Below are 27,627 nucleotides of genomic sequence, written 5' to 3' on the forward strand. Positions count from 1 at the left end.
AGCACATAGCTGCTCCTCCCTAAGTCTAGGGCAGCAGCAGTTTGGGATTGACCTCACTATGCCCTCTAAAGGATTACAGTGCTACCTGTTGCTCAGCTTTGCTGAAGAACAGTGGTCTGGAGCTGTCCCAGCATCATCTCAAGCCCACATCCATAGCACGGCATGTCAGTTCATCCTGATGCTCCAACTATCCCACATCACGAAAGCAGCATAAAGTGGAGTTATCTCCCTGTCAGCAAAGTAAAATCTGCAAACGCAATGGTTTAAAAATATATATACACATATCCTGAAGAAAAGAAAACACAAAACAACTCCGGAGCTGAAGGTCTCACTCCTCCCCTTCATCCAATCATTGAAAACAAAAGACTTTCCTCCTCAAAAGATGCTCAACGGATAACTAACATGTGCAAAGTGTTTTGAGCTTTCCTTTCCCCAGGAGATAACTGTAGCCCAGCAGGGACCAAACATTCTGTATAAATAAGGCGCGCTTTTTTTTGTTGGTTTTTTTTTTGTTTGTTTTTTTGCATAGTAGTTTATCAGTGACAGTCCCACCCCACCAAACCCTCCCTTGCCCTCTGCTTTGCCACCGAGCTGAAACCTGCTGCTTCTGAGTCCACCCTTTGCCAGAGAGCTTGGCCAAACCTCAAAGGCTCCTTCACCCAGAAAGAGGGAAGGCAGAAATTCCTTTCAGTCTCGAAACCCGGTGTTGTTTTCCAGTGTTTACAGATCAATTTGGGCCAGGCATTGCTAATTACACCACAACCACCTCGGGTTCGTGACTCGAGTTTGCCAGTGTTCCTTTTGCCAATCAGTGCAGCAGTTCAATAAAACCAGAAGCCTCTTGAAAGATCCAGAGCCTTTGCAGCACCATTCTCTGCTGCGACCAGATTATTTTTCAATAGATACATATATAATTTACTCTTATTTTAAATATAAAAACACCTGCTAGTAATATTCCACTGGAGCTCAAAGTGGCTCAGCTTGGGGCAAAGGCACAATTAAAACACCATGTTTTCTTACAGGGCTCTGCGTTTGTGAATTGTATAACAATAGAAATTTACAGCACCAATCCTCGGGTGGGGTGGGGATGCATGTAGGAATGAGTCCTTAGAAGCCCCGTGCGGGGGCTTATGAGTCTTATTGTTATTTGTTTTTTCTTCACCCCCCATCAGTGTGTTGCTTTTCAATCTTTGCTCACATCTTCCCTTTCCCTGGAATGCTCCAACCACGTATCAGCTGACCATGGGCTCCACGTCTGCATCTCTGTCCAACTCATCCTGAATTTCATCTGTGTTTCCTGAGTCGCTGCTGGCTACAGAGCTGGGAGATGGAGAATTTCTGCAGGAAGTTCAGAAGAAAGGTTTAGATGAAGTATTAAACACCACCGACAGGCAAGAAAACAAGGGACTCACGAAGGAAATCGTCCCTTCCTCTCTTTAAACAATAACCAGTTACTAACAAGCTTCAGTTCTGCAGAGCATAAAAGGAAGCAGGGTAATAGCTCACTACCTGTCAGCTGAACCTTTGATTAGCCTACGACAGGTCTCCATTTGTACATCCAGGCCCCTTTTCATACTGCACATCTCCATGTACTCGTGGAGGTGGCGGTTCATGTCACTCTTGGCCGTGGCCAATTCCAGCTGGAAGAGAAGAGAAAACCATCAGCTCAAGAAAGAGAAAAGAAAACCATCACGCTTCTCCCAGCCTCTTTCAGCTTTACACACTGCTAAGGATATGTAAGTCCTTTATGCCAGTGTTGCATGCTGAGTGCATTCATCACCTTACGAGGTGCATTTTAATCAGGGCTCGGTGCTGTTTTTATAGCAGCCCTTATATTGTGCTCTGCTGCTTGGTATGTCATTTGTCCACATATAGCAATGAATGAAAGCACATTCAGGGCAAAGATGATGAGATGTTGTGCCTGGCAACCTCTGAGGTGTTTTCCTGTACAACATTTCCCAGTCTGATGGTGGGTGTGAAAGACAAACAATGGGAAAAAAAAAAAACCTTGATTCTTTGTTCTGAAGGTTCTCACTGCACTAATTACAGATCTATGCTTGGCCAGGAGTAGTGATGAAGACAGTGTTTAGGAAAAAAAAAAAACATCCAAAAGTTTGTCAAAGGAAAACACCTTTGCACTCCTGATAAGAGATGCACGTTCCACCTTGCCAGTATGTGCACGTGTACGTGTGACCAGAACGCTGCACATGCTTTTGTCCACTAGTAATTATTTACAAGGTCATGAATCACTTCCTTACCTCTATCTGCCCTATTGTTTCTTGGTATTCCTTGTCTCTTGTTTTAAAGAAAGACTCTGTTTCGTGGATCAAGTTTCCCAGGTTTTCTTCCTGATGGGAAATTGGGACACAAAGAATTAGCAAGAAACTAACACACGGTACTCAGCAGCAGACTGCAGATTTTTCTCATTGAACCTCACTGGGAAATGCAAGCTCTTACATCCTTTCATGCAAAGGAACCTCAGATCAAGACTCCAGCAACAAACAGATGCCTGATGACACCAGAGAATGAAACATTTGCTGAACCTTTCCCAGTCTGATTGTGTATAAATAGGTGGTAACTGCTTTCCAGACACGAAACTCACGTTTTTATTTTAGCTTGTGTTGAGCACAGCACCACTTACAGCCTTGCTCTGGAATTCTTATTTTCTGGTTACATCCTGTTACTCCCAAGACCATTCTGTTTCCATCACCTCACACACACAGCCGACGTGCATTGTTTCCTATTAAAACGTGTTCCTTAAACCCCAGGTGAAGCAATCAATTTCACACAACAGTGCTGACGAGCATTAATTTTGCCACCATCCTTCGGCCACATCTGCAGCAGCTTTATCAGGATCCTACATGGGATCAACGTCAGGCTAACCAGCCTATAGTTACAAGAATCATTCCACTTATCCTTTTATATGCAGAAGTGCTTCGAGGAGGAAGGTCGTAAAAGAAGGTGGCGAGGGCACCGTGTAAGAACTTGAAAGGAATAAAGGCAGTGGAAGGAAGATTCAGGCATGTAAAGCACTGTGTTAAAGACCAGGCACAGACAGAGCAGTCTTTATTCTGAATCTCCATCTACAAGACGGATCTACCCTTTCCTTGTGTAATTTTCATTTAGAAGGATTTAAGCTTCTTAAAACCTTTGGAGTTTTTTTTGCACTGAAGGTCTGAGTTCGGCAATGTTCCTCTGATAGCTGTGCTTATACATGCACACATGGGTGTATGCAAATGAATCTGTCACTAATTCCAGTACACGGCTGCACGTTATCACTCTGCCACTCTTCCTGCTCAAAAGACGACGTACAGCTAAGTATGCTGCTTTCTGCAGTCCCAGCACTTTGAAATAATCTCTGCAGTTTCAGGCTATGCCAGATGATACACAAATGGGAAGATGTAAATTAACACACCCCTGGCAGTCAACACAAGACAATATTCAGGAGACTGCAGCCTCAGCATCTCTGTACCACGGCAACGATGGGAGAAGGCAGGATTATTGCCTACCTACTGCTGTCATGCTGCTCAGTAAGGAAATAATAGCATCACGTTTAAAACTGCCTGCACAGAGCCAGACCTTGCCATTTCAATCTCTCTTTAGGCCTGTTTAAAAAGGCTCAGGAGTCACTGAATGAGGCAGCGTGCAGCCATTAGCTTACTTTGCATGGGATCTGAGGGATTAAGAGCAAGCTGTTTATTATCCACTAGCACCAGGAGATTCCTATTGACTGGGAAGGTAGAAGCATGAGATTTGTGGGCTCAGAAGATCCCTCGGGCCTTACGCAGCGTCAGGCTGCATGCACCTTAGCATCACACACGGACCACACCAAGTTTACTGTTCTCCCTGCTGGAATGAGGGCACAGTACCATCTCACACACCACACGTGCTGTTTGGACAATGGAAGAGCAAATGACGCCCTCCATAGAAAGTGAGATGCTGCATGGAAAGTAAAGGGCTTCAGCTAACTCACTTGGTCAGGGTGGCAGCTGGTGTGATGCTCCTACAACAGCTAGAGCCTTGCACCTTTTGGCACTTGCTTGATATTTCTCTCTCCTTCAGTTTGAAGGAGCAGAAGAAATGAAGTTTGGTAAATAAAGTGATTGCACAGGCTGAAAAGCAACCACGGAGAGAAAGCACTAAGAGGATTTGAAAATCAAAGCAAGTCTGCACGGCAAACTAGATCACCAGTCAAATATCCAAAGGCTCGGATGGCTGAGGGAGCAGCTGAGGGATACCATCTTTGAAGAGAGCAGTTGAAGGAGATCACTGAAATACTCACCTCTCCTTGGAGGTCGATTGAAGGATTGCAGTTTGTGAAGTCTTCCCAAAGAAGCAACGTTTCCTCGTTCTCTTCCCACGTCAAGCTGTCACAGTCATCATCAAAATCAAATGTCTCACGACTGTTGAGGTAACGGAAAAGTGTGAGTGAAGAGAACTCCAGCCCCACTCCTTCAGCCCTTCATTTCATGTTTAAGGAAGAATAATAATAATAATTAAAAAAAAAAAGGGCTTACAAGAACCGAACAAAGGAAACAAAGCAGTTGAAAATCTTGAATGATTTTAAAAACAGGCTTTGCCACTGTCTGCAAGTCCCTCACTCCTGGGCTCTTTGCCACTCCAAAGCAGAATAAGAGATCCTTGTTAGCATCCCCAGTCCAAGCACACAGTCCTGGTTCTGTCCTCCAGATGGTGCTGCTTGTTAGTTTCCCCTGCTTGCAAAACCACAAAAATGTTTTAAACTATTCTTTCTATACATGGGAAAATGAACTCAACCACAGTTTGGGGAATGATACAGGAAACAGCCACTCGAGGGTTCCCTGCTGATTTCACGCTGAAGTTTAGCCAAGGTTTCCCCCTGCAGCACTTACAAACATTCCTTTCAAAGATAAGTAAGAGCAAACTGAGCCCCAAAATGATGTGCAAGTGAACATAAGTACTTACCATTGACCTGGACAACCAAAGACACTACTAAACCCACTTAAGACTGAGAAAAGACAGTGGCAGAGTGGCCTTTAACCCCACTGTTTGCTCAAGCCCCTTTCATATGGCCAGTTGAGCAATAAAGGAAGAAATTTCAGAAGGCAGTCAGGTCCCTCTTGGATTGCACAGCAGGCAGTGAAACGCCAGTAGCTGCTTCTCATCTTCGTTAAGGAGGCCTGGCAAAAACCTGAAGCTGCTCCCAGCAGCAGTTTGCTAATTTCTGGCTGATACTTTTTTGTTTCTTTAGCTCACTTCCTCTTAAGAGGATAACATCTCAATCCAGGAGCTGAATCCCCTGCTATCTTGAGGAGGCTGAGAAGCTTGGCACAGAAGCCAGAGTATTTATCTCTACTCAGCAGAGCCTCACAAAATAATAAAATCAAAATTTGGGACATACACAACTCTGTCTTTTGCAATTGAATTCCTTCAGATCCGTTTCTTTTTGTTGCAAGAGCTGTCCTTGTCAGAATGCAGACTCCCACTGATGCCTGTTACGGACAAATGTTGTTCAGCATCGACTGCATTTTGACTTTTCAGTGCTGGGCACTTATACATTAAGGTCATCATTACAGACACAGTGAAAGTCGTGTGAGGTTTCTGTTAATGAGGTCAGCTACGTGTAAAACGCACCTCCTACCTGCTAAAACCTTGATAACCCAAATAAAGGACTCACTTAGACATGTGTCATCTTCGATAAGCCACGAACACAGCCCCAAGAGTTCTCACATGAAGAATTACCTGCACTGCTTGGGCACATCGTGCCCTCCTACATGTGAAACTGAGGAGGGAAGGAGGGGGCATGGCCTGAGAACAGAACTTTTGGCAACAGCTGACAACAAAAGAGGAGCCAGTGCTCTTAGAGAGAGACTTGTGTACTCCTACGTATTAAATACTGATGTGTGGGAAAGCACTGGGAATTCTTTCCTCTCCCAGCACAGTCACTGCAGAAGTTGGCAGGAGACACAAATACTGAAATGCTACTGAAATCAGACCTATGGCTGGGGCTCCCTTTGCCAAAAGAAAACGGCAGAGACCCTTAACTCTCACCAGCCCGTGGCCACTGAGGGTAAATCTTTAGGCTCAGTAAATCAAGACTCTTCCTGCCTAGGAAAACAGACCTCGCAGCAAGGTTTACAACATTCTGGGAATCTATATGACTGTCATCCTCTGCTACAACTCATCTGGACACGTCCACCACTGCCACGTGCCTGCAGCTGGACTGAGAAATGATGGGAAACACTGGAGAAGTTTGAATCACTCCTCAGCTGAGCTTTCAGCGAGAAAAGTGCCAAATTCCATCCAGCTCAAAAAGCAGCAAGGTTCCCCCTAGAACGCAAAACCACAGAGAAAACGCCCAGACTCAAATTCTGCACCGTCAAAAAACCTTCTGAGTGCTGACAGAAATAACTCGGCACTTGAGTTCTGAGATTAAGTGTGCACGTCAGTCTTCCCCGTGTGATCCACGATACTCACAGCTGGTTGAACATACGCTTCATTTCATCTGTGATGTTCAAAGAACAGCTGACCTCGTCGTCAGAGAACCTGCCGTTGTCTGCGTCCTGCTCTGAGAGGTCGTCGTCGGAGGCGAGCTTTCTTTCTTTCTTCTTGGAAGCCACCTTAATTGGAGAGAGGAGTTGTAACTAGAAGGTTCGTTTGAGATGCTGTGTCAAATAAAGGAGAGGCATCACGTCATCACGTCATGTTTGGGTGGTTCTAACTGCATCAGCTCCCAGGCACTTCAGGGATTGCACGTATTCTAGATTGGCATCCATTAGTGAGGGGGGAACAAAGAGCACAAGAAAGCAGCTCAAAAATGGCAAGGAGCAAAGCAAGCTGCGGGCTGTCAGCGCTCTACAGATGTTCATCTGTTCACTGACAACAGCCTGTGACCTACCAGAGAACATGCAGAGGTTAGAATGATACAGGGGAAAAGCAAAAGCTTGCAGAAGTGCCCAGGCAGCAGGCTTGAGAGCAATGACAGAACTCTCCCTTTCCTGCCACCACCACAGGCTGTTGCTCCCAGTGTTGAACAGCTGTGAAGAGCAGGACAAGAAACCTTTCAGAGATTCAAGTCATAAGCAGAGGCTTCAGACTGACAGGAGGAGGATTAACCCAACCATGACCATTCCTGGACAACCTCTAAAGAAAGGAAGTTTGCAGACAGGCAGAGAATTCAAGGGACAATCTGTGCCACAAAGGGCACAGAGGATTGGTTCTTCAGCTGAGGATTGTGAACGTAAAAGTAGCACTGAGTCACACACAGCCTACTGCAGTTTTCCCTCTAATTGACACACCAGCCATCCTTTGTTGGTGTTGCTCTCCATACCAATCATTTTAACCACTGCATGCTTGACCAGAAGTGTGCTTTGCAGTTACCTCTGAGCAGAAAGACAGCAGCTCTGCTCAGAGACAAGAAGGAACCACGAGCACAGTGCAGTGGCTCAATATGCCACCAAAAATAACCGTCTCCAAACGGGAGATCAGAATCTCTCTGGAAGTGAAGGGGGAAAAAGTAAAAAAAAAAACAGAAGAAGAAAATAAAAACAGAAAAAGAAACCACCAAACATTGAGGCAACTTTGTCACAGCCAAAATACACAACCAGTGGAGACCACGAGGATATTTACAGTGCTTTCATATGGCATCATGACACAGAGAAAAGCATCAGATTCATTCAGGGATTGAACGAGACACATTTAGACCAAAGTGAAGCCGGGTTAATCACAACTGAAAGGGAGGGTATGACACAAGACCAACTGCATCGGGAGTTACAGGTTTGCTCACACCACAGAGCTACAACTGCTTCTGTAGTAAATTAAACAACTTTTCCTACTGGTACCAAGGAGCCACGAGAGCTCAAGGAAAGCAATTAGAGTTGCTGGTCTCGCAAAGCAATCATAACTCGCCACCATAGAAGTGTTATTTCTGGCCGTGGAGCTTGAGCCAGAAATAAGAACGTTCAGATGACAGTTCTACAAGCTTAACACCTCTCACTTGTGAGGAGGAAGTTATTTATGCAAACCTAGGCCCTGGAATGCTTTTTTATAATGCATCCATTATCGAATGGGATCAGACTGACACCGTGTCTTAAAGTTCATCTCGAGATTTCTTTTTTGAGAGCTCTCTCCATTTATTTTTTTTGTTTTCTCTTAGCACTACATCAGCACACAGCTACGCTCCAACACTGAGAGAGAAGAAAACAGGTCTGCACAGAGACATCTCCGAAAATGGAGGCGACCTGGAGCACACTTCTCAACACTGCTCCCTCCTGACCCATCGCTACTTGTCCTACCCTGCAGAAAATTCACAGCCTAATCACCTGGAATATCTTGGAAACGTCTTCAGAGTTGCGCTGCTGCGCTACATCGCACAGCTTGGCTGTGATATCGATTCGCCGACAGATGTCCATGTCCACCTTCATGGCCTTTTCTTGGATCTTTGTGTCCAGGTCTGTCATGGGCTGCAGGAAGGACAGCAGTGATTATCTTCTATTATTATACAGTTCAGGAAAGCAGAGATACCCCACAGTATCTCTCTAACCCCAGGGCATACCATTCTTAAACAATATTACGTCCTGTTCTCCTGGAAAGACAGTCTAAGCAGACTAGGCAGCTAACAGGATTAATATTTGTGTCCAATTCCAAGAAAATTTCAGCTCAGTTATTTGCCACTGAACAACCTACGCCCAACCCAAAGCAACTCCAGAATTTATAAGAGCTGCTCCTATTCAGACAGCACTGCTGGATCCACGTGAAGTAACACCATCCTGTGCTTTTACACCCAGCCTAGGTGAGATGGACTCTGTTGGAAAGCACCTCAGCGGCTGGGAAACCATCCCACCGACCAGCAAAATGGAAAAAACTCTTTGCAGAGCACCCTTAAAGAGCAAATTCGCTTTCCAACAAGAGAATTTGGCTTTGTTTTCTTTGTCTTAAAATATTAGGCAGGTTTCTTTAGGAGCTGGACTCGGTGAGCTTAATGGGTCCCTTCCAAGTTGGGATATTCTGTGATTCTGATTCTTCTCCAGCTTCTGTCAAGCACCTCTGGACAACTCTGGGAGGTTTTTATTTTCCAAACACATTATAAAAAAAAATATATAAAAAGACAAGGCTATAAACAATGACACTCTTTAAACACAGTCTTATCAACTGACAGGAAGCCAAAAGAGGCAGGTGCCAACATTCTGTGTCTCTCTGCTCTACATATTTACATGGGGGGATTCACACAAGCATTCTTGCTGCTTTCCTTAGGCTCTTCCACCTTGAAAAGCTCAGAGCACACTTTCTCTCGAGTCCAGCAGGATGTTTGCTTTCACCACCACCCTTTCTGCACACACTGAACAATACTTTTCCCTCTGTGAACAGGTTCTAAGTGATGCAGCCCTAACGAGATTCACACTGCCTCTAACCAAGCATGCCTATTCTTCATTAAACACCAGAAGAAGAGACAGCTAATTGCCAAATTTCCCATGAATAGATCTAGTGGCCCTGAGAGAATATATTTGACACCAGGGAGCAGGTTCTGCAAGCTTATAAAAAGACCGGAGGAAGCGGTTCTGAACAAAATTACTGAATAAATAAGCATAATAGAACATCTTCATTAGACAACTGGCACCAGCACACTGCTTCAGTCTTATGGAGAAAGCCACCTCAGTGTTCACCCTGCTTTTCTTTCAGGTATCTGCACAGTTACACCATCAGAATGGCTAAAATGCAAGACAGCTGCATGGTGAGGGAATCCTTTTCCATAACCTGGGAGTTGTCCAGCACATTCCCCATGGCTGCAGACTGGAATGCCAGCATGGCCAGCAGTGGAATCAGGGGAGGAAGGGAAGAGTCCAGTTTATGGGCTAAGCAGCAAGTTAATGCATCTCTACACAGACCAGACAGGAAGCAGGGGGAAGGGTGATCTGTCTGATGCATTAGATCATAAAGGCAGTCATAATACTAACTACAAAGCAGCACTCACTAAGACCATAACTTTTTCATGAATGAAGCCATTTGCACGACACACACACATTTCACAGAGGCTGTGGGAGTTGGCCACTCTGCTCTCCAGTGTACTTACATCACTCATCAGACCCTTAAACACCACGAGTTCTGCTTTCAATCTCTCAATCTTTTCATTTAACTCCTCCTGGAGAGCTTCCGCTTCCTGCGCCTCCTGCAAGAGAAAGCACACAAAGAACTGAGAGGCCACAGGGCAGCACGCACTTCCTCACTTAACCTGAGCAGGGCTGATAAGGCAAATCACCACCCCCACGCTGCACTCAGCTTCCAAGCACTCACACAGCAAGGGATGCCGCTGCAAGAGGGGTTTTAATGAAAAAACAAGGATTTGAATGATGAACAGCATAGTGAAAGGTGTAGAGAAAGCACACACTGTTCAGCATATGCTGCCTGCACTGAGTGGGCACAGTGGTTTTAGGGGTCTTTTCCAATCTGAATGATTCTAGGGCTCTAAGTCCAAGCTCACCTCTCGCAAGGTTTCTACCATAGACTCCAGGCTCATTCTTCTTGTCAGCTCTTCCTCCCATCTGAAAGACAAGATGTGCAGATGGAGTGTTAACTGTGGGCAAGAATGTATTTTTTGTTCCCCATCACAAGTCTGCTGCTCGCTGTAGGATGATGACAGCTACTCTGAACGTCAAGCAGATGGTCCCCCTCACTTGTACACCCTCAGACCAGGGATGTAAGCCTATAAAAGCACAGAAGTGAAATCAGTTGGGATCAGCACCCTTCCCACAGTTCTGTGCAAGACTTGGTTCCAAATAAGGTGGGAAATGTTCAGAGCAACAGAAGTCATTTGAAGATAAATCAGCACTCTCACTATTCACCAGTTCAGTCCTATCAACATGAATCCTTATGTGCCCTCTACATCCAAACCTTCGAGGCACACCTCTGCCACGTCCCTCAAGTAGAGCACCCAGGTGAGTGTCTCTGAATGCAGGGCATACACACATCCGTGAGGGTACAAGAAGAGGAATTACACCATTACAAACTGCGTAATTAAGACTTACACTACAAGCATCCTTACTGGATCAAGTATAGCAACATCTTTCCAAGCACAGAAACATTTCAGAAGGTACTGCCAGCTTCTGTCAATCACTAACTTGAAAGCAAAGTTCTTGGAAACGTGAGGATATGCACTCATACAACAAATACGGGTTGAGTTGAGGAAAAAAATGAGTAAAGAACAGGAAGAGCAGCACAGGATGCCCAGGGAGGTGTGGGGGTCCTCATCTCTGGAGGTGCTCCACGTGGAGATATGCACTGAAGGGGACGTGGTGGGTGGGCATGGCAGGGTGGGGTTGGAGATCTCAGTGGTCTTTTCCAACCTCTGTGACTCCATGGTTGTACAGTGCCACAGGAGACCTGCCCAGATCCACTGTAACAGAAGGAATCCTGCAAATATCAGAAACCACATCTCAACTGGAAGATGGGGAGGATTTCACCAGGAGAGGATGTACTCTACTGCAGCTTGCACGACCTGAATGGGTTACAGCTCACTGCAGCAGCACCAAGATGAGTGCAGTTTCCTCCTGCAGCAGCAGCCAGCAAAACAGAGCATGCACTCTCCCCCTACACCCCACATTTGATTTACTCAGTAAGGTTGGTGGTGCATCCTTTTACCAGCAAGTCTTTACTGCCAAGCAGGATAAAATATTTAGGCTGAAATTTGCATTTGTCATCAAATATTTCAGCTTGTGTTTCCACATCCTGTTTCCTTTCTCACTGCTGATTACGCGTGCGCTCCTATAAAAATAGTAACTTCACTCTCCAGATTTAATATTAAAGTCAAGAAGGTGAAATGAAAGCAGACAGCATTGCAATCTGTAGGATGGGCTCGTTCTGATACGGCAGAGCTGCTGGGCTTACATCACTCCTCCTGGTCCTCTGTGGATGCAAATCAATGCTGGCACTGCACACTGCTCCTCCAGGTTGTAAGTGCTCCATCAGGAATACTGGCTGCATCCAGGTTATCCTGCTGTATTACCTGCACTCCTACAGAGGGATGTACTTTCGGGAGATGGAGCTGCACATTCTGACTGGCTGTGCCAAAAAGACAGCAAAAAGGATTTGCATTCCTCCCCCAGCAGTTCAGCCACGCTGGGAAGCTGCCAAAATTATGCATCTCAAAGACTGCTCAGCCTCACCTCCCTCATCCTGCTGAAATCCCAGTCCTTCCATCGCTCCTCTTTGTGCTGCTTAAAGTGCATTTCACAGAGTGGTGATTTACAGCCATCCTTCCCTTCCCTGAGACTCAGAGAGGAGGGAAAAGGCCTTCGTCTTTTACACACACCCCACCCCACATTGGTTTCTGTTTCTCTTAATTAGGGGAACGATCAGGTCACTGGTAGAGAAGAAGGGAGAAGGCTGGGAAGCTGGGGGGTGACAATGAGGCAGCTGATTCATTCTTCATTTAAACTTCCAAGCAAGTGAGACAATAGAGATTGCTCATTCATACGATCATGCTCTATTTGCTGTAACACACAGGACTTTACAAGGCAGCCTGGCAGCTGCTACTGCACACTCCAACAAATGCAGAGATGAGCCACTGAGAAGATGCTAAGCACGGCACTGACGTTCATCATCAACGAGCCCAAAGCTATTCTCCTGATAACTATTTGTGTTGATCAGTATCTTCCTCCTCGGTTGCTGTTTGACAGCAGAAGATGTGCTTGCTGGGGAATGTCAAGGTATGGCTGCACTTCATGATCTCAGTGGTCTTTTCAAACCTTGGTGGTACCGTGGTCTTCTTCCCCAAGGCTCAACCCCAGCAGGCTGCACTGCCCACTGTATGAGAAATATATATTTCAAGCCTAGCCACGCTTTTCTTCCCACCTTTCCCACCTACCAAGGGTGCTTTACTCATAGCCACCATCCCCTGAAGAAGGCCTAGAGTGCATTGGAGCAGATCCGGACCGATTCCCTTTCACCAGATGTGACATATTACATTCCAGCAGCGTGCAGTCACTGCAGCTCTGGGCCCCAAACTACTTCTGCAGCCCTGTGATTAAGAGTAAGTGTCTTGCATAGCTTAGAGGAGAACAAAGGCTGTTTGCTGGCTTTAAAGGGAACAGCAGCGTTGCAGGGATATTAGACAAACAATACTCACCAGCAGTCAGCTAGGATTAAGGTTGCTTAAAGCCTTATTCCTGTAAAGCTGAGTCACACCGCAGACCTGTGCGTTTCCTTTGAAATTGGAAGAGCAGCTACACCAACACCAACACCAGTAAGGGGGGGGATATCTCAAGAACTCAACGACATCCCCTAAAATCGTTTCTGAAGCACACAAACCCTGGCATTCATGAGGTTGACACAACAGACTTCCAAGCTTCTTTCTCCTGCACACCAGCACTGATGAGCATGAGCTAATTCTCCTCTCCCAGAACCATCAAAGCGAATTTCAGAATGAGAACTGCCCATCAGATTGGCACCAACTGCTTCAGAAAGAAAGTTTTGGAGCCATTTGCCTTCCCAAAAATTGCTCGGTTCAGTTTCTGTTACAAATGTAGGAGTATGGTGTTATTCAGATGACAGGTTTACATAACAAGCTGGATGTAAACACACGGATTGAAATAGGCTTCAAGGCAGAGCAGCTGATTGTTAATGATGCTGGATGGTGTCCACTGAGCTCTCTCTTCCATTAAAAACACCCTTCCTCGAGGGAGCAAACCTTCCTCGGATAATACTTAATGACAGGATAGGCACGGACTTGGAATCTTTCAGCTCTGCCTTCGTAGGCAGAAGAAGAAGCAGCAAAGAGCTCAAGTGCTGAAGCCCACAATAGGAAAAAAATACAGCGTGTGTTTGAAGAATGGCTGAAAAACCCTCCCGGATGTACACGACTCCAGTTGGTTTTTCTTGCACACTAAGGCCCCACCGTTCCCTTTTTGGGCATGAGATGCAGCCAGCCTTGCTCATCTGCACCACACCTGCAAGGAAACGGAGAAAACACCCACCCCATGGCAAGACCAAGCAATTCCAGTGGGGACGCATCTCCCAGCTCGCCTTCCTTTGTGGCAGCACCACTTGTTCTTTTGTGCTTGCCCAACCCTTGTTGATGGGAGCTCCAAGTGGAAGGCGTGCTGCCTGCTCACCAGCTCTGGCACGGGATTTAACACTTCACAGCACCCGACCCATTTCATCACCCCGTGTTACTCATGCTGACGCGCCGGGGCTGCACCAACACGCCTGCTAATCCCTTCTCCACCACCTAGATAATAACTATCAACATCACAGTTTGTAACTCAGGTCGTTATATGTTGGTTTCACTTAACGGCCCCTCCGAAGTGGAACCGTGTCGCTCCCACTTCTGAGGATGCTAATCCTGCATGCGGTCGGACTCAGAGTTTGGGCAGGGAGTGCTGGTGGTATGCTGGGGCAAGAATCACTTCTAGGACCTTTTTTTTTTTATCTTGAGTGAGATTTGAGGCTTTTTGGAGAGATGCTTTGTACTACTGAAAACCAAAAAACAAACCTCCACGAAACCACCTGAGTCAGAAAGCCAACCGATGCTCTCCTTGGTTTCAGAATCCCTTTTTCCATCTGGTTTGGTTTGGCACTCAGTGAGCTGTGGGATCACACTCAACAATTAGAACTCTACCTCTTGATTAAGTGAGCACTTGCAAGATGCTGCCACACAGGGATTCCCTAGATTATCCCAAGCACAGGCCACTCTGCTCCCACACGCCTTGCCTCCGTATTGAAGCAAATTAAATGTTTGCTGATGGGCTCCATGTAAAACGTATTAATTTAATGTGAGCATCTGATTCCATTAAAGGCTGGCTCTAACACAACAGCAGCAAAGCAGCACTCTCGAATGAAGTCATCTGTTGTTTGCAACAGGCAGGGCAGCATCCACTCTGCACATGTCACAGTTCTCTTTGCTCAAAGCCTCGATGCTGCAGCATCAAATTTCCCCAAGACCAAAGCAGTGAGGGTGTCCAGGCCTTGAACCTGCAGCAATGGTCGAGGTTAGACAGGTAAATTGCACAGTTAAAGCTCAGGAGGTTTGTTATAAAGGAGAGGTTAATATTAAAGCCCAGTGCTAGGCTCCATTCTTTGTGAAGAGAATTAGTGGAAGAAGTTACTATACAGAGAAGCACTGTGTAATTATACCTCCTGATTATACTCATCTGGAATGATGTTAATGGAACCACAATAAAAATCAGCTGCAAGTTCATTAAGTTCATTAAGCCATGCATAATGTCACAGGAGCTCAATAACTTCAAGCAGCAGCAGCAGCCATGCCTGCATTCCTTTAGAGAGCAAATGGTGCTGCTTTCCTTACATTAGGAGAATCTACATACAATAGTGCAAGGCTCACAGCCAAATCTAAGGCATCTTAAGAGACACAGCTACAAGACACATCCTCCCGCACGACAACCCTGCAATTAAGGCCAGTTCTCACTCTAGAGCATCTCCTGATACCCACATAAGCCTTGCACCTCTCCTTTTTGCACTTGCACCCTCAGAGGCCTTCCGTTGATCAATGCAGATGGTCTCAGTGGCCTTTCCCAACCCTTAGTGGTCCTGCAATGGAAGCCTGCATGCCACTGACCTGCCTTTCTGCAGCTGTGATTACAGATAGATTAACACATTAAGCACACCTCCCAGGCTCACCGCAGGCACGTGGAAATCCAAACTGCTCGGGAGGAACGGGGCTTCGAGGAGCAGAAGCACAGAACCCAAAGCATTTCCTGCAGAAAGAGATTTCTGGGAAGTCATCCGTGGCCGCAGCTGAGAAGATAGCAAGCCTGATGATGTAAGTCACAGTATGGGAACTACTGCATCAGGCAGCATGCTGCTTCCCAGCCTCCCTCTCCGTTTGCCAGGGCAGCAAAGAGCCTGAATGAAGGCAGGGAGGATCAGATGGAGCTGCATGTGCTTAGCTCCAAGCACTGGGCACGGAGGTCTGCAGCTGAGGGTTCCAGCAGGATTAATGCTTGCCCTTTCCCACTCAGCACCAGCAGCTTAAATTCATTTTTCACTCCTGTCAAAAAATCTTCTTGACGGTGTTTACAACCCCTGAACAGACAATTCTGCAGCGTGGCTCCGTGGCAGTTTTTGACAGCTGAAATGCAGAGCCCGGGGAAGGGGAAAAGGATTTGCTCAGTAATGTGAGAACACAGGGCTGCCTGCCTTCCATTTGCCAGTCAGCTTCGTGGTAACTGGAGCTAGCCCAGTTTGGTTTCTCACAAAGGAGCCTTGTGGAAAAAGAAAAAAAAAAGAAAGCAATTCAGGAAAATGCAAGGCCTGGGGGGTTTGCTCCCTTGCAGGGTGGGCAGGGAGCTCAGCATTTACTCTGCCCAAAAAGCAAAGAGCTCGAGGTGAGGACAAAACCATCAGCCTGTATGAGGCAAAGATGGAAGAAGATGGGAGGGGGAAAAAAGGGCACTCCAAATCCTCCATCTACAGAGCTGATCAGTCAGCCCTGGCTGATGGAAAGCTCGAGGAACACAGCAGCAATGAGCTGCTCCTGTGCACCAACGTGACGAGCCCTTATCTCCCTTGCCACCCAGGTATAGGGGAGACAACTGCGAGCACAGCTTATGAAACAGCCACAGCAAAGAACATTACATTCCTGTGAAACTGTTGTCATAACTGCAGATAATTACTCTGACTCATTTTGAAACAGGTAAGCTCAAAAGCACAGGATTACACGACTGTGCAGCGCTGCTAGCTACAGGTTAATTATCAAATGCTCAGTTCCCATGTAAGGAAATCTCCAATAAACACAAGCACCACAAACACTGTGTGCTGAAGACAGCTGATCACGTATAGACATTTCTTTTGCAGCAGGCAGTGTGTCAGACATCCAGGTGCTCGGCCCTAACGCTTTGCCACGTGCAAACCTAGCCAACTGCTGTGAGATTTGGATGTGTAAACGTGCTATTCCTGCTTGTATTCTTCCTTCAAGGGAAATATTTCCAAAATAGAGCGACAGATGCTGCAAAACTCGAGTGAAGCACAAAGAGCAGAAGAGAGACTGTGAGCCTGAAGATGTCCCATGTGCTAAAGCCCATTATTAGGGTCCCACGTAGACACGTACAAAGATCTTAGAGCTCAGAGGGTTAGTTAGAGCATAGAGGTGTTACTCAGGGGTCAGTGCTGGGTCTGGTCCTGTTCAACATCTTCATCAATGACCTCGGAGGGGACAGAGTCCACCCTCAGCAGGTTTGCTGATGCTACGAAGCTGGGAGGAATGGCTGATACTCTAAAAGGCTGTGCTGCCATTCAGCAAGACACGGACAGGCTGGAGAGCTGGGCAGGGAGGAACCAGATGAGGTTTAACAGGAGCAAGCGTGGAGTTTTGCACCTAGGGAGGAATAATTGCATGCACTGGTACAGCTTGGGGGGTGAGCTGCTGGAGAGGAGCTCCGAGGAGAGGGATCTGGGGGTCCTGGTGGATGACAGGCTGGCCATGAGCAGTGTGCCCTGGTGGCCAAGAGGGCTAATGGGATCCTGGGGTGCACTAAAAAGCGTGGTCAGCAGGTTGAGGGAGGTGATCCTCCCCCTCTAACTCTGCCCTTCCAACCCCTACGGTTTTGTGATCTCTGAGCAGATGAGAAGCAGAAGTTTGACATCTTCTAACAGTGGTTTTTTTTCCTGACCCTCTGACAGCAGGGCAGGCACAGCTGCCCGTGCAAAGGTGCAGAATCATACTGCAGTTATTGCACAGCCTGCTCAGCACCTTCAGTTCTTTCAGAGAGCGCCTGGTGCAAGCGTGTATGTGAGAAACTCATAGAGCTGCAATGGGAAGGATGGGGGAAAACAAGCTCCAAGAGCCCCCATGCACACAAAGGGGACTGTGAGCTGGGGAATACAGTGTGCTATTATCACCGTGTCCCAAAAACACCACGTGATTCCTTTGGGCAGCTCATCCCCCCCCAATGTGCATCATTACTGACATAAAAGACAAGCTGCAGCAGAGCAGAACACAGCAAGAAAAGTTTCTTCACCAAATTGTCAGGTTGGACGTCCAGAAGGGAGGGACCAAGAAGACTCCAGCACTCAGTTTCAGGAACAAAACTGCACAATGAAAGGGGATTATTACGACTGACTCACGTTATAATCACAGAAGAATCCATCCATTGTTGAGGGAAACTTAGAAATTGCTTAATGCCCATCATGTAATCAAATGCATTTAAAGAGAAGATGATAGGCACCAGCATGCCCGTCCCAGAGCCTCATTATTTTTTCCCCCTCCTAATTCTTAGCTCTTTTTAATATATATATATATAAATCCCCACGTAGGAGACACTTCAAGACCTGGTATGTATATTAGTGTGGAAGAAGCACTTTGGGAGCAGGAGGAAAAAAGGAGAAGCCAAGCAAGGCGTGTTTTGCTCTCTTAGCAAAACACAGCTACTTGCCAAAGCCTGGCAGCTGAGGGGAGACAAGTAGTTACAGAGGAGATTTAAAGCTATAATAAGATCTAATGCTAAGCTGTCGGAAAGAACAGGCAAACTTCTGTGGCATGAATTTCCTTTCTATTTGCTATAAACACCTAATGAAAGCTTTCATGAATGTCCTCTTGGAGGCTGCCAAGTTAAAACAGCGCATTATCTCAGCTGATGCACATGACTACGTGGAAGATTCTTACATCACAGCTCCAAGGAGTAATCTAGCAAGCTTTGAACTACAGGAAATTTTTCCCATGTAGGGTGAGGATTATTTCTTTCCAGTGCTGCCTTAGGACCTCACGGCAATGCTATGGAGGGGAAAGGCTGAGCACCGTGGGTCTCCTCCTCTCTGGATGGAGCAGGGAGATGTGAGTAACACTTCCACCAGAGGTCTTTGCTGACTCTTCCTGATCTCAGGGTTGGGTTTTCTATAGGCAGCCACTCCTTGTCTGTGTTGTAATCGCACTGCGACCACCCCAGAGATCTTCTGGAAGGTATAAGCCTTGATAAGAGCAAGTGATAAGAAGAACTGCAATTAGTCCTCTGCAAAATGCAGGCAGAGCTCCTAAGCCAAGAGTAAATGCTAAACCTCTCTCTGCCTGTTTTGAGCAGCCTCAAAACCGAGAGCCCAAGGCAGCCAAAGTTGTCTTAATCTCTGCCCCGACACCAAAGGCAGTTTGTTGAACCCAATAAAGCTGTTTTATCAAGAGAGAGAACTCTTATCAGCTCTCAGGAAATCAAGGTGGCAGCTGAGATGCACAACAAAGCCTCCACACTGTGCTCCTATGAACCCAGCTTTATCTTACCTCTGTTTTATGACCTGGATTATCTTAGTGAGTGTGAATCACAGAATCGGTTGGAAAAGACCTGCAAGATCATCCACCTGCTCACCCACCACCATCACTCAGCCACTAAAATAAAGCAGACATGGGTTTCTAAGACTGCCACTGATAGCAGAAGGTAGGAAGTGAACAGCTCTTGAAAGCCTGCAACTTGAGGGAACACACAGCACTCCTGACACAGCCCTCCAAGAGCCGTGAGGGTGCTTACTGTGTTTAAGCTGCTTTAATCACTTTAGTACAATGGGCAGATTAATATAGTTTAGTATTCCTAGCTAATTACAGTGACCGGTCTTCACAGCAGCACCATTAAACAGCGGTACCCTGCCATTTAAATGGGAGCAAGGGAATAAAGATGACAACTAGGAGGATATAGCATTCAAGCTGGGGCGTTTTTCAGCACGTGGAGAAAGGCAGATCAGCCTTGAATTCACTCCAACACAATCGCTGTTTTTGTTGGTGCACAAATTCCCAGTGACAAAAGTGTTCAGTACTTCATGATGAACAATGAGGGATGAATGCTGCACAGAGGGTGGCATTGCCTTGAGAGCAGATGCTTAATGCTACCTGCACTAAACAAGCAGCTCTGTGGTCATCAAGCTCTGGCAGCAGCGAGCCTGTGCTATTTAGGGAAGGGAAGAGATGATGGAGGGCTGAGGAGCTGCAGGACAAACTTGGTTCGAAGGCAGCAGGGCCATCAGAGGAGCAGCTCCAGGCTGAGTCACAGCCCCAAGCCCAGCTAACCCGAGGGACAGTCCCAAAATGAGCTTAATGAACTCCCAGGGCTGTTCTGGAAGGGATGAAATCCTGCACAGCATCGCTGCAAGCAGGGCTTCGTTCCCAGGGTCGCTCTGTCCCCGCTGGCAACCAGCAGCTCCACGTGCTGGGTGAGAATACAGATTAGTGGAAAAACATTGCCCCGTGAATTAAGAGCTCCTAAGTGCTTGGCACTCCTTTTTCTCCCTTTTCCTCTTGAGAGAGGGCTTTCAAAGCAGAGTGGAACAGAGAAATGAGCAAAGGTCGGGGACTCTGGTGGAGTCATTGGGAAGGTATTTGGGGGAAGAGTAAGGACAGCATCCAGACTGCTTGATGGGAACAGCTGGGGGGGAGATGTCACAGACTGCCTGCAAGTGGGACACCTTGTTATGGGCACACAGCACCCTGCTCTGCATGCCCTCATGATTCAGGTGGGCCCAGAGCATGAGCCAGTGCTGCCTTTGCATGCTGACAGCACCACTCGTGGCATGGAAAGCAGGAGAGGGATTCCCACTCGTTTTAGGGATGGCACTAATAATTTCATTTTTAGGTTACTGAACTCACCAGCAGGCTCTGGTAGACCACACAGGATTTTTCGTGCCTGCTCTGAAGCTGAGAGACCCAGAGGCAGCCAGGGATTGTGAAATGCCATACACAACTTCTCTCTTCTGCACCAAAACCAAATGCCACCCTCTGACATGAGTCATTAACCAGCAAGCGTGGGCATCCCCAACCTCAAGCCAAGGCTTCCCAACAATATGCCTGACACGTTGTGATCTATCAGTGCATCCAAGCTTGTGCTGCTGCACATTTACTTCTTTTCTCCTATTCTGAACACAAAATGGAGATGCATTCAATCACTTCACTTGCAGCTAACACTGGCACGTGACAGCAGCCCAAGGAGACACATGCAAAACACACAAGAGAGCAACATGTAGACAATACCACCCTGGAAAAGCCATGCAAAGTGTCTCATTCCATTTCTAAGCACAGATCAGCTCAGGGTTCTGGGAACAAGATAATCTTTCACTATGAACTGCTCACAAGGCTGCAGAAGAGCTTCAGTTAAACTAAACTGAGTACAAATAAACTGTGTTACGTTAGATCAAACAAGGAAATCTCCCCTGTATAAACCCAAACAAAACGTGACACGGCTCAGCGGGCACGGTGGGGTTGAGGTTGGACTGGATGATTTTCAGTGTTCTCCAACCTTCATGGTTCTACGATGTAGTGAGCATGGTGGGGATGGGCTGATGGTTGGACATGGTGACCTTGGAGGTCTTCTCCAACCTTCATGGTTCTATTTAGGGACACGGTTAGTGGGAACGGTGGTCATGGAGTTGAGGGTTGGGCTTGGTGATCTTGGAGGTCTTCTCCAACCTTCGTGGTTCTATTTAGGGACACGGTTAGTGGGAACGGTGGTCATGGAGTTGAGGGTTGGGCTTGGTGATCTTGGAGGTCTTCTCCAACCTTCGTGGTTCTATTTAGGGACACGGTTAGTGGGAACGGTGGTCATGGAGTTGAGGGTTGGGCTTGGTGATCTTGGAGGTCTTCTCCAACCTTCATGACTCTATTTTGGCACGTGGTCAGTGGGCACGGCAGTGGTGATGAGTTGATAGCTGGACGTGGTGATCTTGGAGGTCTTCTCCAACCTTCGTGGTTCTATTTAGGGACGTGGTTAGTGGGCACGGTGGTGATGTGATGACAGTTGGACTCTGTGACCTTAGAGCTCTTCTCCAACCCTAACGATTCTATGAAAACAGCTGGACTTCAAGTTTAAGATAGGGACTTGAGCCAAAATGAGCAACATCCTGTGAACGCTTCCAGCAAACTGAAAATAAGTTAGTCACAGAGAAGGAAATGCAGGAAGCTAACTTCAGACCAGGCAGAGCTTCACCACAAATGCCCAACCACAAAAAAGCAGCCACTGAGCTGTCCATGGGCTCGACGCTTCCTTCAGCTCCATCCCAACGCTCGCTGCAGAAAGGCTGTGATTACCCACGAGGAAGAGCCAGAAATAACTCGGGTTTAAGTTTGTTTTTGCCTCACCCCTACACTGCAAGGGTCTCAGGGGGTTCATAGGTTGGAGTTCGGAGGCACGTGGGGGTCGAGCAGCCCCACACCGTGCTCCAGCCGTGCTCTCTGTGTGGTTTTTCCCCTTCACCGAGAGCGAGGCTTCCCACCGTGACTCACGGAGGAATAAAAGGTGAATTCAGTGCACACAGAAAGCGTTGTGGTTCTCTTTCAACAGGGGAAGCTGCTCTTTGAAGAGCGCGGCCTGAGCTCCTCTGAAACGCTCAGCACGGCGATTCCTCCCTTCGATCCACTTCGTCTGCAAGCTCATTAATTTAATCAGGGTTCTGAGCTAACAGCCAGGCAAAGATAAGGTGCAGAGTGAACAGCTAACACACGCTACTTGAAATCAGTCCTAGCATCTCAACCCGACCCCAGCAGCTCCTGCTCCAAGCCAGTTTAATAAGGCACAACCTTCATCTGGTCAAGCATTTCACCACCGCAGCCTCAATCCCTCGGTTCTGTGTAGCACCTCTGGATGAAGGATCAAAGGGAGCCCTGTGCTCTCCTCACAAACTTTTCCTGCATTACTACAGCCCAGAAACCCCAGTCTCTTGCCCTTGCAGGCCAAGAGAGTTCATCCTTTTAAGACCAAATACCCGGCTTCCCAAGGATGAGCACTGAACAGCAAACCTCACGTTGCTTGGGCAGCTGGAGTCTCTTCCAGCTGCACTGATGCTGTGATTCACACCCATGAGGGGCACCCAACATCTCTAACATCAGGCTGCACCCATACGGGAGCAGTGGGGAACGTGAACCTGACTGCAACACAACTGCCCCTTTCTGAAACATAAATATACATTCTTGAATCCAATACATTCCAACACAGAGCAGAATATACCTCCACACCAGAGTACATACCTACACATATACGTGCAGCTTTAGAGTTATTGCCAGCTCTGTATCCAATTGAAACACGGACACGAGTCTAGCACGATGATTGCATTCTTCTGGAGGGATAAAAAAATTATTTGTTTTTGATTGGCTCTACGCTTAACATTTGCATCTTATTACCACTGCTATTGTAGCTCTAAGAGTTTTCAGACATTCCTCCGGGGCTTCTCTTAAGCACGTTTTTATTAAGTTCCCTCCTTTAAAAAATGAGATCCAGTGAGTTTTGACACGCAGTGCCTTTGACAATGACAATCTTTGTCCTTTCCAGCTGCAGCAAATTTAAGATAATCTCTTTTTCAAGTGGACTTTATTAATCTTCCCAACGAAATACCATCCTGGGGTAAAACAATTATTTCCAGTCCAACCCTTGCTAAGAGTTAAGTCTGGGCTGGAAAAGACGACCAACATCTGGCCAGCTCAATATCTGCTCCAATTAAGAACAATTTTGAAAGCATAATAGACAAATCTATTCAAGTGTTCAGAGCAAAGCTTGCCACGGTGGTTAAAAGAGGGGAGAGGAAGGGAAGGGAGAGCAGGGAAGGACTGCAGCAGGGTTTCACCGCGTCAGCAGAGCCGTGGCCACACGCAGCAGAGCTCTGCTGGCAGAGCACACGGGTGCACTCGGGTCCTAAAGGAGATCAGAAAGGCCCCTTCTGACCCCAAGCACAGATCACAGGTCTGTGTTAGGAACTCGTGGGTGCAGGCCCTGATGGCACGAGGACTGTCTGCCACTGGGATAGCAGTTCCTAAATAACTTGAGCCTATTCCTGCAAGGTAATGCAAAGGCAGAGTGTGTATTTACGTATGCTCACCGACCTTCCCGTGCTCGCTGACAAAAACCACCTGGTAACAAAGCACTGAACCACAGACACCGTGCTCCTGTGGGTGAGCATGGACTCAAAGCCACTGTGAGCAACACCAACCCGTCCATTCCTCAAGCAAACCATCACCCAACGCAGCTTCCTCCTGGCACCAACGCTCCCATCTCCCTGGCCCCAAATGAACACGGCCCCACGGTGGCTCTGGAGCTCAACAGAGAGAGGGTGACTTCTTTTCCCCCCCCCCCATGGGATGCAGTGTGTGCTCCAGGCACCAAGAGCAGCACTTGGAGGCTTTCAGGAGGTGCACTGACATTAGTCACCAGCACAGAGAGCAGGAGTTATTGCCTGAACAGAATATTCCTTGCCCACAAAGGCTCTCTGGACCAAGTTAACTCACGAGCTCTGTTGTAAAACAATGCAAAAAAGCCCCGTGCTGCAGCTGTGGTTCCCTGCACAGAAGAAATTCAGGCAGCTCCGCAGGCCACACAGCAAAGAAACACGAATAAAGGCTTCTGCTCCCCAGCGAAAACACAAACCAGGGAATGCATTTTAAGCCTAAAAAACGACAGAGCCCTATAACAGGAGCACTCACACCCGGTCCCAAGGGCCAAGCAGCTCCCAGGCAATGCAGGAATTCCCCTGCAGAATCTGGACTACCCTTCCCCTCTGTTTCTTCCCTCCCTTGGCTTCCATCTCTACCACAGATGCAGGCAAACGCAGCACAGCAAAGGGAGAACACCGTCCATCAATCCAAAGAACACCATTTCAAACCCCGACAGGTTGAAGGAAGCCTCAAGATCAGCTCACAAAGGCAGCCCTACAGCTTTTGTTTGGACCCGACTGAAACCAGCTCCTTCTCACACCAACCCTTCCCCTGCGTTATCTGCCACCCAAATATTGCAGCACTGAGCTGATGGAAGGGAACCGACGGATTAGTCCTGAAAATGAAGGTGGGCTGAATTGAGGGAGAACGACGCGATGCCGTATTAACAACGGATTATTCCCCGTCTCCAACGTGGGGGTTTTGGAGGGGGTTTACAGCCAACAACGCTGCTTGGAGCACCGAGCCTCCCTGCAGCACTGTGGATGCTGGTGGAGGAGCAAAACCTCCTCGAGAAGGGTCTACCCCCATCCCAAACCCATAAGCATCATTTTCCCCAGGGAAAGGAGCTAGGGCTGCTGCCATCCTCTCTCAGGATCATGGTGCTGGGGGGAGGGGGAAGCATCCTTGTGCCCCCAGGGCTGTGCCACCCAACTCAGGGGAGGGGGTGCCACATCCCTTCTTCAGAGATCATGGTGCTGGAGGGGATCCCCAAATCCCGTCTCCAGAGGCTGTAAAGAGGGCCCCATCCCCAACTGGGGTCCCCAGATCCTTTCTCCAGAGGACTGTGGTGCTAGGGGGCCATCCCTACACCCCCCAGGGCTGAGCTACCCAACTGAAGGGGGCCCAGATCCTTCCTCGTGGTGCTGGGGAGCCCAACCCCAACTGAGGGTCCCAGACCCCTTCCTCGAAGGCTTCAAGAAGGGGCCCATCCCCACAACCCCAGGGCTCTACCACACAACTGGGTGATCCCAAATCCCTTCTACTGATGATCATGATGCAATTGGGGCCTAACCCCAGCTGGGGTCCTCAAATCATTTCTCCAAAGGATCATGGCAAAACAGGGGCCTAATCCCAACTGGGGGTCCCCATATCCCTTTGCCCTCAGGGCTGTGCCGCTCAGCCGAGGAGGGGAAAACCCCTCTGCAAAGGATCGCAGAGCTGGGGAGGCCTAACTCCAAGTCCTCTCTCTGATGGTCCCTTCTCTGATGGATTACGGTGTTTGGGGGCCCACCACTAAATGGGATCCCCATATCCCTTCTCCAATGGGTCATTTTGGGGTCCAATGGGTCAGTTGGGGTCCCACCTCCAACTGGGGGCTCCAAATCCCACCTCCGGAGGATCGAGGCGTAATGGGGGGGAGGGGGGGGGGGGGGAAGTTTCTGCACCCCCAGCACTGCAACAGCCAACTGGGGACCATTTTGCAGAGGGTCACTGCGCTGGGAACCCCATCCCCGGCTGGGGGATCCCTTCTCCACGCACTTGTGATGCTAGGGGAAGGGGCACCCCTAAGTGTGGGAGCCTGGATCCCTTCTCCAGAGGATCAAGAAACGAGGAGGACCCATCCCCAATCTCCAGAGGGGCAAGAGGAGATGGTGGGGGGGGGGGGGGGAGGGGATGGATTTGGGGATCCCACAGCTCTCCCCCAACCAACTTAACCCCCCCCCCCCCCCAGGGCCACCCCGCTCACTTTCTCTTGTACTCGTCTCTCTCCCTCTTGACTTTGGCCAACACGTTGTAGAGCGCCCGGATCTCGGGTGTGATGGTATCGATCTGCACCCCGACTCCGTCCGGATGAATCCACGACACTCCGGGCCCTTGTACCGTTTCCAACCCACCGCCGCCGGTACGTCGCACTTGAGTGTAGCTCCAAATGGTGCCGGGAAGGCGGCTGTAATGAGACGGGGCCAAACCGGGAGCGGGGCCAGCAGACGGGGCACAGCCCGCCGACGGAAGGCCGCCGCCGTCGGTCTGCACGGCCTGATCCCGGCTGAACGTTTTGTAACGGAGGCGGCGGTCGCGCTCGCACTGCTGGGCCGCCAGCTGCTTCTCCAGCAGCCGGTTCCTCCGCTCCAGCTCGTGCACCTTGGCCAGGAAGCAGCGGAAGCGCACGTTGAGACCTTTCAGCAGATGGATGTTGGAACCCAGATCGTTCCGCAGAGCCGCCGTTACCGGAGGGCCGCCCGCCGCTCCTCCGCCCGCCGCTCCCGGGGTGCCGCTTCCGGGCGCCGTTACGCCGGGGGAGAAGGCGCGGGCCATCTCGCCGAACAGCAGCGAGTTCATGGCGGACGGGAGCGGCGGGGAACGGCGGCCGCGCGGGATGCGAACCGCCGTTATGATGGGAGGGGGCGGGGAGAGCTGGAGGCGCCGCCGCCGCCGCCGCGCGCTCCTGCGGCTGCCGCAACCGCCGCACCGGCACGCAGGCCCCGCCCACCGCGCGCAGTCCACGCCCCTTTTCTCCTCGGTGGCCACGCCCCTTCGCCGCAGCGCCGCGCTGGTGTAGGCCACGCCCCCATCGCCGGTAGCCACGCCCACCGCCGCTCCACGTGTTCGCTGCGGGGAGTTGGGGGGGAGTGAAAGAGAAAATGATTTTTTTCTTTCTCCCTTCCCGCCCTGCCAGTCGTAGGGATGGAAGAGTCCTGGAAGGGGGCTGGAGAGGGCTGCGTGGGTGCTGGGATATCAAATAGGGCCGTTGCTGGGCACTATGCAGTGGTACTGGTGGGTACTGGGGGCTGTAGAGAGCTCTTGTTGGGTGCTGGGGGCTATATAGGGCCATTGGTGGAAGCTGGGGGCTATATAGGGCCACTGATGGGTGCTAAGGGTTATACAGGATCACTGGTGGGCGTTAGGTTCAATATAGGGCTACTGTTGGGTGCTGGGGGCTATATGGTGTCGCTGATGGGTTGCTGGGCACCATACATTGCCATTGATGGGCACCATACAGGGCCACTGGTAGGTGCTGGGGGCTATATAGGGCCATTGGTGGGCACCATATAGGGCTACTGATGGGTGTCAGGAGATACAACCACTGGTAAGACCTGGGGGCTATATGGGGGTGCTGGGGGCCGTAGAGGGCTGTGCACAGTGGCAGCACAAGTCCCACCTGAATCGTTCTGAACAAAATAAGCAACAGATTCTGATCGTGCCCCGTGAGCCACACTCCTCACACACCTTGTAGGATGTTCTGAAATTCAGGGGGATTGCTTAGTTGGTAAGATGAAACAATAAAAGATTAATTTTCTTAGCGGTTA

General features: G+C 48.7%; 1 protein-coding gene across 2 annotated transcripts; it reads right to left on the reverse strand.

Moving 5' to 3' along the window:
• Window positions 1–914: 914 nt before the first annotated feature.
• Window positions 915–26,674, reverse strand: IFFO2 (intermediate filament family orphan 2). Of its 2 annotated transcripts, XM_065738117.1 has the most exons (9): window positions 26,067–26,674; window positions 10,457–10,517; window positions 10,049–10,144; window positions 8,301–8,441; window positions 6,457–6,599; window positions 4,283–4,403; window positions 2,259–2,348; window positions 1,510–1,640; window positions 915–1,338 (listed from the first exon to the last, which is right to left on the reverse strand). In XM_065738117.1, exons 1-9 carry the CDS (start codon window positions 26,657–26,659, stop codon window positions 1,233–1,235), a joined length of 1,482 nt encoding a protein of 493 aa, XP_065594189.1. In that variant the 5' UTR covers window positions 26,660–26,674; the 3' UTR covers window positions 915–1,232. The 2 variants fall into 2 exon arrangements, with proteins under 2 accessions (XP_065594189.1, XP_065594190.1); XM_065738118.1 differs by lacking the exon at window positions 8,301–8,441.
• Between the last annotated feature and the right edge of the window lie 953 nt (window positions 26,675–27,627).

Source organism: Cyrtonyx montezumae, unplaced genomic scaffold, assembly GCF_038088225.1.
Source record: "Cyrtonyx montezumae isolate F1298 unplaced genomic scaffold, pur_monq_1.0 scaffold_21, whole genome shotgun sequence".
In the NCBI taxonomy this organism is placed as follows: domain Eukaryota; kingdom Metazoa; phylum Chordata; class Aves; order Galliformes; family Odontophoridae; genus Cyrtonyx; species Cyrtonyx montezumae.